We start from the raw sequence: 20,055 nt of genomic DNA, 5'->3' as shown, positions 1-20,055 counted from the left end.
TACAAACGCCGTACAGACAGCGCCCGTAGTCAGGATTGAACCGAAGTCTCTGGCACTGTAAGGCTACGGTCAAAATCCCAAACTCCCTCCATAACATTACAATGGAAATATTTTATTAATGACTGCGGCAATTCAAGAGGCTTGGCAGATAATAGATTGATGCAGGTGAGGAAGGTTATTTGATAGGCAGATGGTCGGGTGGACTTAGAAAGGAAACGGCTTCAGCCTCCTTTAAATTACAAACCCTAGGCTACCCCAATACTGTCACTTTTGACTGTGGTCCTCCCCGACAGAGCCTTGGCGTTGGCTGCAGCGAGCTTCAGTGCGTCCCCCAGCACGTACTCCTGCAGTCTGCAGCGGGCCAGACGGAAACATTCCCTGACGAACAACTCGCTCTGCTGGGACATCAACAAGCTTTAGGCGTGGTCTGTCTTTCAGAAGGAATGTCTTTCATCGAGTTGAGGGTCTTCCAGCAGCACTTGCAGATTGAGGATGCTATTTTAGATAACACCTCCTCTGGGCTCTTAATCTAGGAAAACTTTTCATTTTCTATCTATTGGCCGTATTCCAATTTTAAGTTTCTAGATTGCACATGAAGACAGACAGTCTGGGTAGTTCAATTGTGTTTAGATTCGTCATGTATAATGAGGTACAGTGAAAAGCTTTTTGTTGAATGCTACCCAGTTAACGAAAAGACTATACATGATCGCAATCAAGCCGTCGACAGTGTACAGATACAGGTTAAAGGATATAACATTCAGTGCAAGATACAGTCCGATTTAAAGTTAGTTCAAAGGTCTCCAATGAGGTGGAGGGGAGATCAGGGCTGCTCTCTGATAACAGGGTGAGGGGATGGCTCAATTGCCTGATAACAGTTGGGAGGAACTTGGAGGTTTGTGTTTTGTTTCAGGTATTTAGTTTAGTTTAGTTTACTGTCATGTGTACCGAGGTGCAGTGAAAAGCTTTTTGTTATGGGCAGATTATCGCAGGTCTGGTCTGTATTAGCTTGCCGAGAGTTCTCTAATCTGTTCCTTGTTGCATAGATACATAGACAATAGGTGCAGGAGTAGGCCATTCGACCCTTCCAGCCAGCACCACCATTCAATGTGATTATGGCTGACCATCCACAATCAGTACCCCGTTCCTGCCTTCTCCCCATATCCCTTGATTCCGCTAGCTCTATCTAACTCTTTTTAGAATGCATCCAGTGAATTGGCCTCCACTGCCATCTGAGGTTGAGAATTCCACAAATTCACAACTCTGTGTGAAAAAGTTTATCCTCATCTCAGTTCTAAATGGCCTACCCTTTAATCTTAAACTGCCCCCCCCCCCCTTGTTCTGGGCTCCCCCAACATCGGGAACATGATTTCTGCATCTAGCGTGTCCAATCCCTTATGAATTTTATATGTTTCCATAAGATCCCCTCTCATCTTTCTAAATTCCAGTGAATACAAGCCTAGTCGCTCCATCCCAATCTGCCTTCCTGTTCTTGCCACCAAAGTGGATAACCTCACATTTATCCACATTATATTGCATCTGCCATGCATTTACCCATTCACCCAACCTGTCCAAGTCACCCTGCATCCCCTCATGGCATCACACTGTTCATCCAGCTGTGTGGCATCTGCAAATGTGCTAATGTTACTTTTAATTCCTTCATCTAAATCATGAATGTATATTGTAAATAGCTGCGACCCAGCACCAAGCCTTGCGGTCACTGCCTGCCATTCTGAAAGGGACCAGTTAATCCCTCCTCTTTGTTTCCTGTCTGCCAAGCAATATTCTATCCATGTCAATACCCCACCCTCAATGCCATGTGCTCTAATTACACCCACTAATCTCCTGTGTGGGACCTTATCAAAGGCTTTCTGACAGTCCAGGCACACTACATCCACTGGCTCTCCCATGTCCATTTTACTTGTTACATCCTCAAAAATTCCAGAAGATTAGTCAAGCATGATTTCCCATTTGTAAATCCATGCTGACTCGGACCGATCCTGTTACTGCTATCCAAATGTGCCGCTATTACTTCTTTAATAATTGACTCCAGCATCTTTCCCACCACTGACGTCAGGCTAACTGGTCTATAATTCCCTGCTTTCTCTCTCCCTCCTTTCTTAAAAAGTGGGATAACATTAGCTTCCCTTCAATGCAGTGCAGTGATCACTGTTTCAAGTGCAAGTGTGACTTTCAGGTGAAATCCCGGCCAACCTTGTTTTTGGGGGCCTTGCTGTGAAAAGTACCCAGCATCTTTGACCTTGAGGGAGAAACACAATGAGGGGTCACAAGCAATGTGTTAAGCAAAGCAAAGCCATAGGCATTGATCTGACTGTGTCAAAGCTCGTTTTGGATCATAGGCTTGGAATAATTTTTTAAAAGGACTCATTTATCCATTGCGTTCACCTTTTATCATCCATGGCTTATGGTTTAAAGCAGTCACATATGAAGTATGGGAAACCAGACATCGTGGAAAGTTTATGAATCTTAGATTCAACTTCACCTGTTCCTCAGCACGCCTACACTCTTCCATGTTATTTTTGTGGGCTGAGAATTGAAGTTCCAAGTGCGGAATCAGGCCCTTCAGCCCAACTTGCCCATTCCGACCAAGTTGCCTACCCGAACTAGTTTAATTTGCCTGCATTTAGTCCATTTTCCCCCCAAATTTTCCTACCATGTACCTGTCCAAGTGTCTTTTAAACGTTATAATTGTACCTGCCTCCACCACTGGGAGCTCATTCCATATGTGTGATAAATTGCCTCTCTTTAACTGGTTCCCTCTTCCCTTAAATCTATGCCTTCTAGTTTTGGACTACATCACCCTGTGAAGAAGACTGATCATTCACCTCATCTATGAATCCCCCCCTGGTTTTATATACCTCCATAACGATAATGTAACTCATGCTGCTGTATATCTGCTATAGTGAATAAGATGGTGTATTGTTCACAGCAGATAAGACAGTAAGCTTAAGAGACCATACGTTTCACAGAAGCCATAGAGACATAAGTAATCATGGAATTGTGGCTTGTGGAGGATAATACTGTGTATTCATCTTATTACTCATGTGGAACTAATAACCCTGCTTGCCCTGGTGCAGAAGATATTCTTCTAAGCTATCCCTGCGTAATTTGTAGGTTCAAGACCATTCACGGCACAGAGGGGGTGGCACAGTGGCGCAGTGGCAGAGCTACTGCCTCACAGTGCCAGAGACCAGAGTTCGATCCTGACTATGGGTACTGTCTGTGGAGTTTGTACATTGTTTGTACAAACTAAACTAAATTGGAGACATTATTCAGTCCACAATCTCATCTCCGAATCTCATCCCCTGTACTATCCAGGTAATTTGTAGACATGATGAATGTTTCCATCTTCAGCCCTTTCAGGCACTGCGTTCTAGACACCACTACAATATTACAATGGCTCCCTGGAACCTTTCCACCAATTCTGTAAATCTGTAACTCCTAACATTTGATTTATTTTGCAAAGAGAAATGGGTCCTTCTTGTCCATCTTTTATAATTCAAACACTCAGGGGATCGTCAGAGGATATTTCTTTTGCACAATCCGAAATTCTTGCTCTTCTTTCCTGAAACATGGTGACTAGAAATGTACCCAGTACTTTAGTTGGTGTGCAACCAGCTTGCCACAGTGGCACAGCTTGAGACACTGCCTCAGAAGGGTTTGATTCACGCCTTGGCTGCTGTCTGTGTGAGGTTAGCACGTTCTCCCTGCGACCACTAGGATTTCCTCCGGGTGATCCGGTTTCCTATCACATCCCAAAGACGTGCGGGTTTGTCGGATATTTGGCCTTTATCAATTGCCCCTAGTGTGTAGAGACGGGACTTTATCTTGCATTTAACATCATTCCCTTGTCCTGAATCTGTACACTGTGGACAGCTTGATCGTAATCATGTATAGCCTTTCTGCTGACCGGATAGCACGCAACAAATAAGCTTCCATTGTACCTTGGTACATGTGACAATAATAAACTAAACTAAACTGGGGAGTGGATGCGGAAGTGGGATTACATAGAACAAGTGTGAATGGGAGATCAATGGTCGGCATGCACTCGGTGGACTGAAGGGCCTGTTTCCATGCTGTCTCTCTAAACTATAAACAACCAGCATTTTATGCAATCCTATTCTGAGAATCGTCCTGGTCTTACATTGATGTTATTGCAATATTCTGACACCTATGAAGACCTTGATGAAGCATTGTCTATTTTTCTTTTATAGCATCAGCCAGAATGTCTTGTTAAGTGATATCTGGCAAACAATATGCCATGTGGTGCTCAAGTAATTGTCTGGGCAGAGCGTAGCGATATTTTTGCTGGAAGCAAGACAAATTCTTAATTGCTTTTTGAAATTGTATCTGTAGGTACAGTCTGAGAGGTCTGAAATGTTGTCCGATTAATTGCTTCTTCTAAAGCATATTAATGCACTGAACAGTTCTCGCTATGACATATCATAGTGACTTGTGGAGAACTGTAAACTAGGATTAATAATGCAAATTACCCTGAAGCACTTACTACCATTATCATCAAATCCATTCACAGGTCACTAGAAATGTACAATGCTGCAAAATAACCTAGAAGCAAGGAACTATAGATGCTGCTTTATACAAGAGGACACAAGGTGCTGGAGTAATTCAACGGGTCAGGCAGCATCTCTGGAGAGCATGGACAGGTGACATTTCAAGATGAGACCCTTCTTCAGACCCTGTAAAATAACCTTGCCCATCATAGTAAATTTCCCCAAATACAATTTTCATTTTTATCCCATTCTCCAACTAAAGGCAAAATACTTTGCGTGGGGTGGTTGGGAAGAGGTCATGAAATGGTGGCACAGTGACGCAGCTGGTAGAGCTACTGCCTCACAGCACCAGAGTCCGGGGTTAAACCCTGGCCTCAGGCGCTGCCTGTGAAACGTTTGCAGGTTCTCCCTGTGACTGTGTGGGTTTCCCTCCCTCATCTCAAAGACGTGCAGGTTTGTAGGTTAATGGGCGTCTGTCAATTGCCCCGAGTGCGTCAGGAGTGGATGCGAAAGTGGGACGGGGAGGGGAGTTGAAATGGTTGGAAACCGGGAGATCCAGCGGGCCTCAGCGGACCGAGAATAAGTGTTCAGCAAAAGGGTCGGTGAGTCTACCATTGCTCTCGCCGATTTACAGAAGACCACTTTAAACTCTGACGCCTGGACGTGGAACCGAGAGACATCCACTCCTGCTAGAGGTACATGTCTGTTGTTCAAAGCTCTTATACATCCGGCATTAAACATATATGATGCCTAAACCAACATGAGCTCAATTACTGTGGGCGATCATGTATGACCAAGACCAGCATGTTTCCAAGAGAGATCGGAGAATTACAGCTGTGCCCTTTTGATCCTCTCAGTTTAATGAGGAATACGTTTCCAACACTACAACCTTGCATCGGTGAGACAGCTGCTGCCACATGTAAATGTCCATGTAACTAATCCAACACACCATTACTTTGTGTCTGCGTGTACATTCGCGTGTCCAAGTGCGTACGTGCATTAAAATAGGCAGATAATCTCAGCTGTATCTTTACTCAAGCTGTGATAGCACATTTCAATTGAGCGACTATTGAGTTAATGATCAACTCAGTCTAGAATTCCCGCTGCCTATTTATTTGAAAATAGGAACGTTTTTTCTCCCTCCAGTCTCTCCCCAAGTAATTAGTTTAAGAATCCACCTGACTGTCGGAAACATAAATGTTCTCCCTGTACAAAATCATTTGGGTCGTCAGCTTTGAATGTGTTAGTTAAAGTGAGAGGCGGTGCAGGGGCAGCACAGTGGCGCAGCTGGTAGTGCCGCTGCCTCACAGCGCCAGAGGCTTGGGTTTGAATCTGACCAAGGGTGTTGTCCGTGTGGAATTTGCACGTTCCCCCTGTGACCGCGTGGGTTTCCTCCGGGTGCTCTGGTTTCCTTCCACACCTGCGGGTTTGGTAAGTTAATGGGCCCTCTGTAAAATTGTCGCTAGTGTGTAGGAAAGTCGTAAAATCTGAATGGACAACAATGTGGAGAGAATAAAGTTGTATTAGATTAGTGTAAATAGGTGACTCATGGACAACAGAGACTGGATGGGCCAAAGGGCCTGTTTTCCGTGGGGTATCTCACTATTTGACTGGGAGTCAGAGTTAGTAATTATACATCTATAAATGCTTGTGTATAGCGCTAATATCAAGTGTTTTATTGTCATATGTTCTGAAACGGAACAATGAAATTCCTACAGCAGCACAACAGATATGGAAACATAGGACTGTAAAACCCGTAATAAACCACAAAAAGTTCAATAAATAATTAAAAAAAAACTATTACAAAATCAAAAAAACAAGCCCGACATTCCTCGTGTAATCAAGGCAGTTCCTAGTTCAGAGTTTAGTTGAAGTTCGTAGAATTCAGTAGCTTGATGGTTGATGAGGTTGTTGCTGAACCTGGATATTACAGTTTTCTGGCTCTTATAAATTTGTCCTAATGGCAGGAGTAAAATGAGAGGGTGGCCAGGGTGGTGTGGGTCCTTTACGATGCCGGCTGCCATTTTGAGGCAACATCTCCTGTCGATCCCTTCGATGTTGGGGAGGTCAGAACCAGTGTTCACCACCTTTGTAACCTCCTTTGTTACTGGGATATAATTAGATCGCTGATCTAAATCATTTCCTGGGATGTGAGGAAAGTAAGAATCACAGATTGGAATTCTGCAGCCCAGTGCCCTTGCGTGCATGGATCTAGCACCAGTGACAGATCACAGTAAATGTTGGACTCCAGTCCCCTGAGCACCTCCTACATAAACATACTCCTAACCCCTAGACTTGCTGCTTCACTCTACAAATTTGTTGCTACCTCGTAAAAATAAAATTAAGCCGAAAATAGAAAATAGAAAAGGCCGTCACGAACAGTTTTTATTGTTTCAAGAATTGCACCTCCTGGCCTTTTTAAAGACATATTGTCGGGATTAAATCTAGCCACGATAGACATTAGATATAGAGCACGGAAACAGGCCCTTCGGCCCGCAGAGTCTGCACCAACCATCGATCACCCAGTAAACTGGCACATACACACTATGGGCAATTCACAGAAGGCAATTGATCAACAAACCTGTTTGTCTTTGGCAAGTTGGAGGAAGCCAGAGCACCTGGAGAAAACCCATGCGGTCACAGGGAGAATGTACAAACTCCATATAGACAGCACCCTTAGTCAACATCGAACCCGGGTCTCTGGCATTGTAGAGCAGTAACTTTACTGCTGTGTCACCGTGCCACCCTTGGATGGACTTGCTGAGATTCTGGTCTGTGGTGACCTCAGGGTGTGGACGGTGGTGCCTCAACGATACTAATACCACAGAATGTCATAGACTCGCGCTTATCTGAGATGGTAAATGTCTGGCACCTTTGCAGTGTGAACATAATTTGCCATTTATTTGGCCATATCTGAGCGTTATCAACACGCTGCTAAATGCATGAACTGAATTCTTCATTTGTCTTCTTCTCCTTGCGTATGGCGTGCCTAAAGTTGTAGGACAACTTGTTCTATTTGATCTTATTTGAGTGTGCACGCCAGGTTGATTGCATTCGTCGAAACAGGGAGGACCACGTGAAGGTTGCAATCTCCCACCCCCTTCATTTGTCAAGGATTTGCCAATGAAATTGTACATTTGGTAAGCATCAGCAAACTACCTCACTTCCTCCTTTTTAGACTTTAGAGATACTGCGCGGAAACAGGCTCTTTGGCCCACCGAGTCCATGCCAACCAGTGATCACCCATACGCTAGTTCAATGCTACACACTTGGGTCAATTTACAGAAACCAAATAACCTGCAAACTTGTACATCTTTGGAGTGTGGGAGGAAACTGGAACACCTGGGGAAAACCCACTCGGCCACAGGGAGAACGTACAAAATCCGTACAGACGGCACCCGTAGTCAGGACCGAACACTGGTCTTTGGCGCTACATGGCAGTAACTCTACCGCTGTGCCACTGTGCCACCCCTTTACGTTAATTGCTTAATTGTGGTTTTAATTGGTTTGTTTGATGTCATCCACTGGGCACCAAATTCATTCCTTAGCTGTCATGTTAGAATATCCAATATCATTGGCTGGCAACTGAAGTAATTATAAATATTGGAATGAATGAAGGGTGTGACTGTTTAAAGTTCTGATCATGCAAGATACATTTTTCTCTAATTATCGTTACTTCCGGTTATTTCAGAAGCTTGGCTCGGCGTAGGAACAGCTTATTAGAATTCGCAACTCTGCTGTTCTTTGTATGTCAGAGCAGCAGTGTAGTTTATACATACAGCGTGGAAACAACTCTTCAGCCCCACTGGGTCCACGCCGACCAGCGATCCCCCTATACTAGCAACGTCCTACATACCAGTGACAATTTACAACTTTACCCAAGGCAAACCGGAGCACCCAGGGAAAACCCACGGGGTCACAGGGTGAACGTGCAAACGCCGTACAGACAGCACCCGTAGTCAGGATTGAACCTGGGTCTCTGGCGCAGTAAGGCAGCAACTCTACTGACCTGAGATGAGCTAAGGAAAGATTTCTCTTAAGGAAAGACACAAACGGCTGAAATAACTCAGCGGGTCAGGCAGCATCTCTAACAAAAAATAATATGGTACAGTTCGAGATGTTAGACTGAAACTAAACCCCCCCCCCCCCCCCCCCCCCCCCCCCCCCCCCCCCCCCCCTTTCAGTCTGAAGAAGGGTCCCGACCCGAAACGTCACTTACTCTTTTTCTCCAGAATTGCTGCCTGACCCGCTGAGTTCCTCCAGCATTTTGTGTCAGCCGAACGCACTATAGTTCAATTGCAACGGACTGTTCCAGCTGCTACGGTCAGGCAAACGCCTCCGTTGCCATGTGGTGAGAACGGAGAGGTTGAGAAGGAGTTTCTTCCCAGAGGCCATTCGGACTGTAAACGCCTATCTCACCAGGGACTACTGAACGTTTTTCCTTCCATTATTTATTATGTAAAAGAATATGTGTGTTATGATTGTGTTTATAATTTGTTTGGTTGTTTGGTTGTTTGTCTTTTGCACAAAAGTCCGCGAGCATTGCCACTTTCATTTCACTGCACATCTCGTATGTGTATGTGACGAATAAACTTGACTTGACTTGACTTGACTTGTCTAGCTTCGGTGTAAACCAGCATCTGCAGTTCCTTCCTACACATTTTGTCTTTCTCTCATCTGGGAAGCTAGGGACAAATTGGTGCTTTGTTGCTTTTCCAAGTGAGATAAGGTTAAGGCATCGTGAGTCGGAGATATGGCATCTATAGTTGAATGGAACCATTTTCACTTGCTTACAATCAGAGCAATTTGGGATCATACTCTCCAAAGCTAACATGCATGTGCGATTTCACTATGGGACATGTCCTCCTCTTAAATTTTGTCCATGATGGCACCAGAGACTTGGCTTTGATCCTGACATTGGGTGCTGTCTGTGTGGAGTTTGCATGCTTTCCCGTGACCCCGTGGGTGAGTTTACTCGCTGTGCTCCATTTTCCTCCTGAATCCCAATGACTTGCTTGGTTAAATGTCCTAGGTATATCAGTCCTAGCGTGTTGGTGAACTGTGGGATATATGTGGGAATGTGGAGAGAAATGGAATTAATGTCGGATTAGTGTAAAGGGATGGTTGATTTACCCAGTGGGCTGAAGGGCCTGTTTCCACTAACCAGTCCTTTCATTCCCTATGCTATCAAATCAAGTCAGATAATACATGAATGCACATGAATACAATGAAGCCAAACACAAGGACAACAGGTAGAGTCATTGAGTCGTACAACAGGGGAACAGGCCCTTTGACCCAACTTGCCCACACCGACCAACACGTCCCATCTACACTAGTCCCACCTGCCACCATTTGGTCCATATCCCTCTTAACCAACCGTATCCATGTACTTGTCTAAATATTTCGTAACATTTAGAGATGCTGTAAGGCAGAGCAATGAGAAGGCTACATAGGTGGCATGGTAGAGCCTCTACCTCACAGCGCTAGAGACCCGGGTTTGATCCTGTCCTTGGCTACTGTCTGTGTGGATGTTGGAACGCTCCAGTTCCCTCCCACACCCCAAAGACATGCGGGTCATCGGCCTCTGTAAAAAAAGATTCTATTTTACATCTAGTGTGTAGGTGAGTGGATGAATAATATAGATCTAGTCTAAATGGGAGCTAGATGGTCGGTGAAGACTCGGAGGGCTGATCGACCTATTTCCATGTTGCATGTCAAAACTCTACACAAAACTAAATATAGTTCTCAGCATTGTAGAGTAACGGTTTCAGAGTCCAATGTCCGCAGTGAGCTAGATCAGACAATTGGGACTGTACTCTAGCCTATGGAAGGACCGTTCAGAAGTTTGATAACAGAGGGGAAGAAGCTGTTCCTGAGTCTGGTTGTACATGCTTCCAAGCTTCAGTATCCTCTGCCTTTCGGAAATGGGAGGAAGAAGGGCAGGAACAAGCTGAAAAGATGCATTCTAAAATCTATAATTCTGTATAGCTCCATTCCTTTTGCTAATTGGGGAAAGTCAGCCTAAAAGCAGAGATTTTCTCAGTCTGAAGAAGGGTCTTGACCCGAAACGTCACCTATTACTTCACTCCATCAATGCTGCCTCACCCGCTGAGTTTCTCCAGCATTTTTGTCCACCAGAGATTTTCTATGTGTAATTGTAATTTTTTTCTTGCAGTGAGCCACTTACTGAAGAAAAATATAAATCCAGACTTGAGCAATGAAGACGGACTCACTGCGTTGCATCAGGTGAGAAGCAGTCTTCTGATTCACTTACTTTTCCAAAATCTTTCCTGTGATTCAGCTGAATAAACTGGTGCCGCGATTGGATGCAGCCTCCAGAACAGAGGGGCAGCACTGTGGCGCAGCGGTAGAGTTGCTGTCTTACAGCGCCAGAGACCCGGGTTCGATCTAGACTACGGGTGCTGTCTGTATGGAGTTTGTACATTTTCCCCATGACCTGCGTGAGTTTTTTCCGGGTGTTCCGGTTTCCTCCCATACGCTAAAGCCAAACAGGCTTGTAGGTTTATTGGCTTCGGTAAAATTATAAATTGTTCCTAGTGGCTGTAGGATAGTGTGTGTAGCGGGGATCATTGGTCAGTACGGGCTTGATGGGTTGAAGGGCCAGTTGCTGCTCTGTATCTCAACTAAAAACTACACAGAGATTTACTGAAATGGTGCCAAAAATTAGGAACATCAGTTTTATAAATTGTCTGAAGAAGTCGGCATACAATCTCCTTATTTTGAGCAGAATCTCGTATGAAGCCTTGTTTACCATAATCATATAAGGTCCCATTGAATCATATAAACTTGTGTTGTAGTTTTTATTAGTTTTAGAGTCATAGCTTGGAATCAGGCCAATCAGCCCACCGAGTCTGTGGCAACAAACCAGCTGCCATACACTAGTTCTAACCTACACACCAGGGACAATTTACAGAAGCCAATTAACCTACAACCCCACACGTCTTTGTAGTGTAGGAAGAAACTGGAGCACCCGGAGAAAATCCACGCAGTCACAGGGAGAACGTACAAACTCCACACATATAGCACCCGAGGTCAGGATTGAACCCAAGTCAGTGGCGCTGTGTGGCAGCAGCTCCACCAGCTGCCCCACTGAGTCACCCATCAAGTTATGTGTCTAACTATTGAATACCATGACCGTGAGGAGATAGCGAGGAGGTGCGTTGGAAACACAATGCTCACTCAAGATGGAGTAACAACACCAAGTGGTATTTTCCTCTTCCCACCCCTGCTCCTTCCTGAATTGGTATCTTTGTGATATCTTAAACACAAAGCAGCAGGAATCCAATTAGCTTTGTGTAACTGTCCAGTGTTGACCCATCAATGACAGATGTGGATGGGTTTATTGGCTCCATCATTGGTGACACTGCATCTGGTGCCTGGACACCAAAATCCCTTTGCTTCACCACTTTGCCTCTCCTCCTACAACATGCTTCTCGCAACTTGGAATATAGAACATAGAGCTGTACAGCACAAGAACAGGCCCTTCGGCCCACAATGTCAGTACTGAACGTTATGCCAAGACCAACTCTTATCTGCCTGCACACGATCCATATCCCTGCAGAGCCTTATGCATAGAAACATAGAAACATAGGTGCAGGAGTAGGCCATTTGGCCCTTCGAGCCTGCACCGCCATTCAATATGATCATGGCTGACCATCCAAATCAGTATCCTGTACCTGCCTTCTCACCATACCCCCTGATACCTTTAGCCACAAGGGCCACTTCTAACTCCTCTCCAAAAGCCTCTTAAATGCCACGTCCGTATCTGCTTCCACCATCATCCCCGGCTGCGCATTCCAGGCACTCACCAACCTCAGTGTCAAAAAATATTACCCCGCACATCTCCTTTAACTTTGCCCCTCTCTCTATTGATATTTCCATCCTGGGAAATGACTGTCAGCCAATAGGCAATAGGTGCAGGAGTAGGCCACACGGCCCTTCGAGCCAGCACCGCCATTCAATGTGATCATGGCTGATCATCCCCGATCAATACCTGCCTTCTCCCAATATTTCCTGACTCTGCTATCTTTAAGAGCCCTCTCTAGCTCTCTCTTGAAAGTATCCAGAGAACCAGCCTCCACCGCCCTCTGAGGCAGAGAATTCTACAGGCTCAGAACTCTCTGTGTGAAAAAGTGTTTCATCATCTCCGTTCTACATGGCTTATCCCTTATTCTTAAACTGTGGCCCCTGGTTCTGGACTCCCCCAACATCGGGGACATGTTTCCAGCCTCTAGCGTGTCCAAACCCTTAATAATTTTACATGTTTCAATAAGATCCCCTCTCATCCTTCTAAACTCCAGAGTATACAAGCCCAACCGCTCCATTCTCTCGGCATATGACAGTCCCGCCATCCCGCGAATTAACCTTGTAAACCTACGCTGCACTCCCTCAAAAGCAAGACTGTCCTTCCTCAAATTAGGGGACCAAAACTGCACACAATACTCCAGGTGTGGTCTCACTAGGACCCTATACAACTGTGAAGGACCTCTTTGCTCCTATACTCGACTCCTCTTGTTATAAAGGCCAACATGCCATTCGCTTTCTTCACTGCCTGCTGTACCTGCACGCTTACTTTCATTGACTGATGAACAAGGACCCCCCAGATCCCGTTGTATTTCCCCTTTTCCCAACGTGACACCATTTAGATAATAATCTGCCTTCCTGTTTTTGCTACCAAAGTGGATAACCTCACATTTATCCACATTAAACTGCATCTGCCATGCATCTGCCATGCATCTGTCCACTCATCCAACCTGTCCAAGTCACCCTGCATTCTCATAGCATCCTCCTCACAGTTCACACTGTCACCCAGCTTTGTGTCGTCTGCAAATTTGTCAACCTGTTCAATACTGTTTGGCTCCCCAAATTTGTCAACGCTCATCACATGTTAACCTGATCACTTCTGGGATCATTCTCATAAATCTCCTCTGGACCTGTGTAAACATAGAACATCGAACCGTATAGCACAGGAAATAATTATTGATGAAGTATATGACGTACAGCAGTGGTACTCCTAATTATTTTGCTATGTTCAGTGAAAAAAGAAACAATTCTTTCCTCAGCCATTAAGTTGAGATTTATGAGTTAACACGGGTGTGACTCAGGCCTCTGCTACCCAACACACTGTGACACATGGCACGAAAGTTTAAGATTAAACGCCCTGTGGCTTACTGCTGAATGTTTGCATCTATCTAAAGAGAAAGTAAATGACAAGAGATCCAGGAAATGTTTAAAGTTTATCAAAATAGCAGCACTGGTTAAAATATTTCCTTTGCAGCTTGGTCTTATTTTGGTCAAACCCTTTTTGGTAGATGCTGCTCAGTTTATCAGATGAACCAATGTTTGTCGGAGAGCTTGGTGTGACTTGTGGAGCTGGTAGAATTACCCTCCCTACAAAATGTGCTCTTTCTGGTTGAACTCCTAAACAATCGAGTTAAGGTAGTTTCCGTGAGAGATTGGTAAAGGGATGAGATGAGACGGTTGTCCCTGGAGCACAGGTTGACAAAAACTCATTTGTGTTCTTTGGTGCTGCAAAGGATGTCGTAGAATCATACAGGGAGGTCACAGTGGCGCAGCGGTTCGGTTGCTACCTCACGGCACCAGTGTACCGGGTTCGATCCTGACCCCGGGTGCTGTCTGCTCGTTCTCCGTGTGACCCCCATGGGTTTTCTCCGGGTGCTCCAGCTTTCTCCCACATCCCAAAGATGTGCGGGTTTGTAGGTTAATTGGCTTCTGTAACTTGCCCCTAGTGTGTAGGAAGCAAAAGATGGATAACATAGAGCTAGTGTATGGCCGACCCTCTAAATCTTTCCTATCCATGTTCCTATCCAAATCCCTGTGGAACATTGCTATACCATAGCTTGCCCTGGTAGTTTGTTCCATATACACACCACCCTGTGTATGAAGCAATCACCCTTCAGGTCTCTTTCAAAATCTTTCCCCTCTCACCTTAAACTTACACCTTCTAACTCTGGACTCTATCCTTTTTTCTTGCAAACCAACAGTTCCCTTTGTCTCAATTTTAATGTGGCCCAGCCGTTTTTTATTTATGCTGATATTTCCTGAGAATATCTCTTGCTCTCCATCTGCTGTGTGAATGTTTTGGGACTTTCATTTTTTTTCTTAATCAACACCCAGTTGTACAGAGACTTGTTGATTATCTACAAGAGTAATTGTTAATTTATAGTTAACGTGTAATTAGATGTCTTCAACTGGATAAGCAGATTCTGGGTTATTGGAACATCTGGAGGTTTTGTTGTCTTGAAACGTCTTAGAGACACACAGAGAGGAAACAGGCCCTTTGGCCCACATCAGCCAACTTGTCCCATCTACACTAGTCCCCCCTGCCCGCGTTTGGTCTATACTCCGCCATACCTGTCCTATCCATGTACCTGTCTAACTGTTTCTTAAACGTATGGATAGTCCCAGCTTCAACTACCTCCTCTGGCAGCTTGTTCCATACACCCACCACCCTTTGTGTGAAAAAGTTACCTCTCAGATTCATGTTAAATTTTTTCCCCTTCACCTTAAACCTATGTCCTGTGGCCCTTGATTGTCCTACTCTGTGCAAGAGACTCTGTGCATCCACCCGATCTATTCCTCTCATTATTTTATACACCTCTATAAGATCTTGTGTTTAGTTTAGTTTGGTTTAGAGGTACAGCACGGAAACAGGCCGTTCAGCCCACCAGGTCTATGCTGACTGGCAATCACCCCAGACACTTGCACTTTCCTACACACTAGGGACAATTTACACTCTTTACCGCAGCCAATTAACCTGAGAGCCTCTATGTCTTTGGAGTGTGGGATGGAACCGGAGCACCCGGAGAAAACCCATGTGATCACGGGGAGAACGTACAAACTCCCAAACAGAGTTGTCATCTGGATGTCCAGTAACTGATAGAATTCAACATAAGAGCAGTCCAGAGATGTGAGCTGGGTCCAACAACCACAATGGAAGTTGGTTCTTAAGGTCAGAAGAACAACAAAAAGGCTGTGTCACAAAAAATGTCAGCCACTATCATCATGGACCCACACCACCCTGGCCACACTCTCATTTCACTCCTACCATTGTGAAACAGGTATAGGAGTCTGAAAGCTGTGACCTCCAGGTTCAGGGACAGCATCTTCCCAATAACCATCAGGCTCTTGAACATCACAAACACCAACTGTACTACGAACTACAAATTGTCTCGGTTGCCCTCGGGACTTTGAATTTTTTTTTGCACTAGGACGGCACAGTGGTGCAGCGGTAGAGTTGCTGTATTACAGTGCCAGAGACCCGGGTTCGATCCTGACTACGGGTGCTGTCTGTACGGAGATTGTACGTTCTCCCTGTGACTGCAAGGCTTTTACCTGGGTGCTCCAGTTTCCTCCCACACTCCAAAGACGTATAGAGGTTTGTACGTTAATAGGTTTCAGTAAAACTGTAACTTGTACCAAGTCTGTGGGATAGTGATAGTGTACAGGGAGATTGCTGGTTGGTGTAGACTGAAGGGCCTGTTTTCACTCTGTATCACTAAAGTCTAAAAGGCAGCCAGCATCATCAAGGAACCACACCATCAGGCTCTTGAACACTACAAACGCCAACTAAACTATGAACTACAAACTGTATCGGTTGCACTGGGGACTTCAGGCATTTTTTGTGCTAAAAAACATTTTTTTAACATTTATTAAACGTGTTTTTTTAATTACATTATCTATGAGTACTATGTTTACAGGCCTGTTATGCTGCTGCATATAAGAATTTCATTGTTTTTTTCAGTACATGTGACAATTAAACACTCTTGATTATTGAAAATATGTCCTATTTGTGACAGGAAAAGCATGATTTTTTTGTGCACAATGTGAATTTTATTACTGTTTGTCTGACTTTTTCTTAATTTGAGATTCTCATCCTTGTTTTTAGATCTCTCAGTGGTTTTCAAACTCCCTCTTTCGTATCTTTTTTAGTTAGTTAGTTCGTTTAGTTTATTGTCACGTGTACTGAAGTACCGTGAAAAGCTTTTTTGTTGTGTGTTAACCAGTCAGCGGAAAGACTATAGATGGTTACAATGGAGCCGTCCACCATGTACAGGCACAGGATAAAGGGAATAACGTGTAGTCCAGTAAAGATAGCCCAGGTGTCTTCAATGAGGTGACGGTGGAGTCGTTTGAAGGCTCTTGGAGGTCGGCAGGCCCAAGGTCTCAATGGTCGCAGTGGGCCTCACTGGTAGTGTCCTCGCGGCACTGAGTCATTCCGGTAGATCTTTTGGTCTCAGGAGTCAGAGAATCGACAGATCTGAGAGGAGATTAAGAAGAGCATAGTTAAAATAGGAAATGCTGGTGCTGGAGTGGAGGCCTAAAACAGTGGAGCAATTGTAACGAGTGACTCTCGAGATACACTTTACTTTGGAGTTCAATGATACCACGAGGAAATAAGCCCTTTAACACTCCATGTCCGCGCCAACCAGCGATCGGCCCCATACACCAGCACTATCCTACCCGCTAGGGACAATTTATATATTTTTACCAAAGTCAATTAACGTACACACCTGTTCGTGTTTGGAGTGTGGGAGCAAACTGGAACACCCGGAGAAGACGCATGGAATCACAGAGAGAGCTAGGGTTTCCAACAGTCCCGGAACATCCCGAATATTGGGATAAATAGGTTTGTCCCATACGGAACCGCCCTTGTCCCGTATTTGACTGCCACTACTCGGGTCGAGGGACTGTGGGGTTGGAGCGCCCGTGTCCGGCCCCGCCTCACCCGTCCCGACGTAGTGCAGCCCATGGAGTGCAGCAGCAGCGCCTCGCCCGTGGCCCCGTCGCTCGGCAGCCCGGCCAGCTGTCCAACCTTCTGACCTTCGCTTACCGCCAACACCACCACCAATCCTTCTCATTGGTTCATGAGTTGGATGGGGTGCGCTCCCGCCGGCTGGGCTTTGTGTGCAGTCCAGCACCCGGGCAAACGAATTGCCGTTGGGAATTTGTCCCTTATTTTGACCTTTCGTCCCTTATTTGGGAGTGAGAAAGTTGGCAATCCCAGGGAGAACACACAAACTCCGCACAGACAGCACACGTAGTCAGGATCGAACCCGGGTCTCTGGCGCTGTAAGGCAGCGACTCTACCGCTGCGCCACCGTGTCGCCTCACGGCAGATCAGCTTCTGGGACCAGCACGTAGAGCGTCGACTGGCTTGGGCGCCATCTTTGCCTTTCATTTCAGTTCTGTTATTCTCACCGACGTTCAAATCTGGCCTCTGGTGCAGCGTTGCCATGCTGTAACATGCGGGTCCACCAGCCTTGGCTCTGCAACTCTCTCGCTAAACCTCTTTGCCCACCTCACCTCTTTTAAGACATTCCTTGATTAAAGATATGGTCACAGTGCCCTGGTGTCTATTTTACCTGGCTTGACATCAAACATTGTGAGATAATAGATGTGAATTTATTTTCCCAAAAAATAAACTTAATCCATAATAAAAAATATATCCAAAACAAAAGCCGTGCCAAAACTCTTCAGTCATTCTCAGTGTCTAACCACTAACACTCAGTGGTATTCGCTGCTACCTTGTAACAAAATACCCTGCCAATTTGGGCGGCACAGAGACACAGCTGGCAGAGAACTGGGCTCAATCCTGACCTTGGGTGCTATCGACGGAGCGTTTGCATGTTCTCCCTGTGACTGAGTGGGTTACGAGTGTACTACGGAAGGGAGATGAGTGGGGTGACTGAGGTGGGTAGGAGTGCGGGGGGAGAGGTTTGGGCACTGGGGTTGAGGGTGGGGGCAGAGAGTACAATTGGGAGAATACAAAGTTAAATTTTTCTTTCCGCCAGTTTCGTTTTGTTTCAGTTCATGTCAGATGGTTGGAGATGATTTGTAGCAAGTATTGTAGCACGTCTTCAGATTTAGTTGAGGTGTGAGGAGGGGAAGTGCAGTGCGAGACTGTTGTTTACAAGTGAATATCTCATCATCGGCACGTTCCAGGTTTTGTCTCTGTTGCTGACTTTCAACATGTGGGTTTAAAGACATGGACAGTTGCCTAGGGCCTTGTGTGAAATCTCCTTGCGTTCTGCACCCTTATGCCCCTGTCCCACTTAGGAAACCTGAACGGAAACCTCTGGAGACTTTGCGCCCCACCCAAGGTTTCCGTGCGGTTCCCGGAGGTTCCCGTAGGTTTTTGTCAGTCTCCCTACCTGCTTCCACTACCTGCAACCTCCGGCAACCACCTGCAACCTCCGGGAACTGCATGGAAACCTTGGTGGGGCGCAAAGTCTCCAGAGGATTCCGTTCAGGTTTCCTAAGTGGGACAGGGGCATAAACCACTTACGAGAGTCAGCATGGTGGCGCAGTGGTAGAGTTTCAATAGACAATAGACAATAGGTGCAGGAGTAGGCCATTCCGCCCTTCGAGCCAGCACCACCATTCAATGTGATCACGGCTGATCATCCCCAATCAGTTTCCTCCTTACGTTGCCAGAGGCCTGGGTTCCATTCTGACGACGGGTGCTGTCTGTGTGGAGTTTGCACGTCCTCCCCATGACCGTGTGGGTTTTCTCCAGGTGCTCCGGTTTCTCACCACATTTCAAAGACGTACAGGTTTGTAGGTTAATTGGCTTCAGTAAAATTATAAATTATCCTAAGTGTGCTTAGGTTAGTGTTAGTGTGCAGGGATCACTAGTTGGCACGGACTCGATGGGCCGAAGGGCCTATTTCCACACTGTATCTCTATAAAACTAAACTAAAAAAATTCCAAAGACGTACAGATTTGTAGGTTCATTGGGTTTCTGTAAATTGCCCCTAGTGTGTAGGATAGTGCCTGGTCAGCATAGACTCAGTGGGCCGAAGGGCCTGTTTCCGCACTGTATCTCTAAAGTCTAAAAAAGTGAAAATAAAAGAGCGTATAGGAGCCAGTAGGAGTCGAGCAAGCGCATGTTAGTGAGAGAGGGCGTAAAGCGCGGCATCCCAGCACTGCCCTGTTCTCTCCTTCTTCCTTCAATGGTGTCTTTGTCCGCAAAGAAACAGCACAGATTCCTTCCGTAAATTTCTCTTTCTTCTCTAATTGACTCATTGTTCCCGGACAAAGGGCCTGTTGTCCAGGTTAAAATGTTCGCAAAGTTGGTGGTGGGGGGGTTGGAATAATGAGTGGATGTGTTCTAGTGGGAGGTGAAGGACAGTTTGCGTCAGCTTTCACACGGAGCACTTGTTGTTGTGTTTGTGAACGGGTTTGAAAGTCCACTTTTGGTTTGAGTGTTGAGTGACCATCCAACTAACCCGCCATCTTGCGTCATTATATTAGGAGTCATTCCGCTCCAACCGGCAGATGTTGAGAACCTGGATTTATCTGTTTAAAAAAAAAAGTACGCAAAATGCTGCAGGCACCTTAGTGGGTCGGCACGGTGGGTGCAAGTGCGGCACTGTACGGAAGCACTAGAGTTGCTGCGTTACAGCACCAGAGATCCGTGATTGATCATGACTACTGGTGCTGTCTGTGTGGAGTTTGCATGTTCCACCTGTGACCGCGTGGG

At 45.6% G+C, this 20,055-nt stretch overlaps 1 protein-coding gene across 1 annotated transcript in view; it reads left to right on the top strand.

Annotated features, from left to right (window-relative positions):
• Window positions 1–20,055, top strand: part of ppp1r16b (protein phosphatase 1, regulatory subunit 16B) — a 123,361-nt gene that overhangs the window by 59,249 nt on the left and 44,057 nt on the right. The window contains exon 3 of the mRNA XM_055652181.1: window positions 10,705–10,775. Within this exon, the coding sequence (XP_055508156.1) occupies window positions 10,705–10,775 (71 nt within the window). The remainder of the gene's footprint in view (window positions 1–10,704; window positions 10,776–20,055) is intronic.

The sequence above is a fragment of the Leucoraja erinacea genome, chromosome 21 (assembly GCF_028641065.1).
Source record: "Leucoraja erinacea ecotype New England chromosome 21, Leri_hhj_1, whole genome shotgun sequence".
Taxonomy (NCBI): Eukaryota; Metazoa; Chordata; class Chondrichthyes; order Rajiformes; family Rajidae; genus Leucoraja; species Leucoraja erinaceus.
The sequence above is the reverse complement of the archived record's forward strand: the minus strand, read 5'-3'. Positions and strand labels throughout refer to the sequence as shown.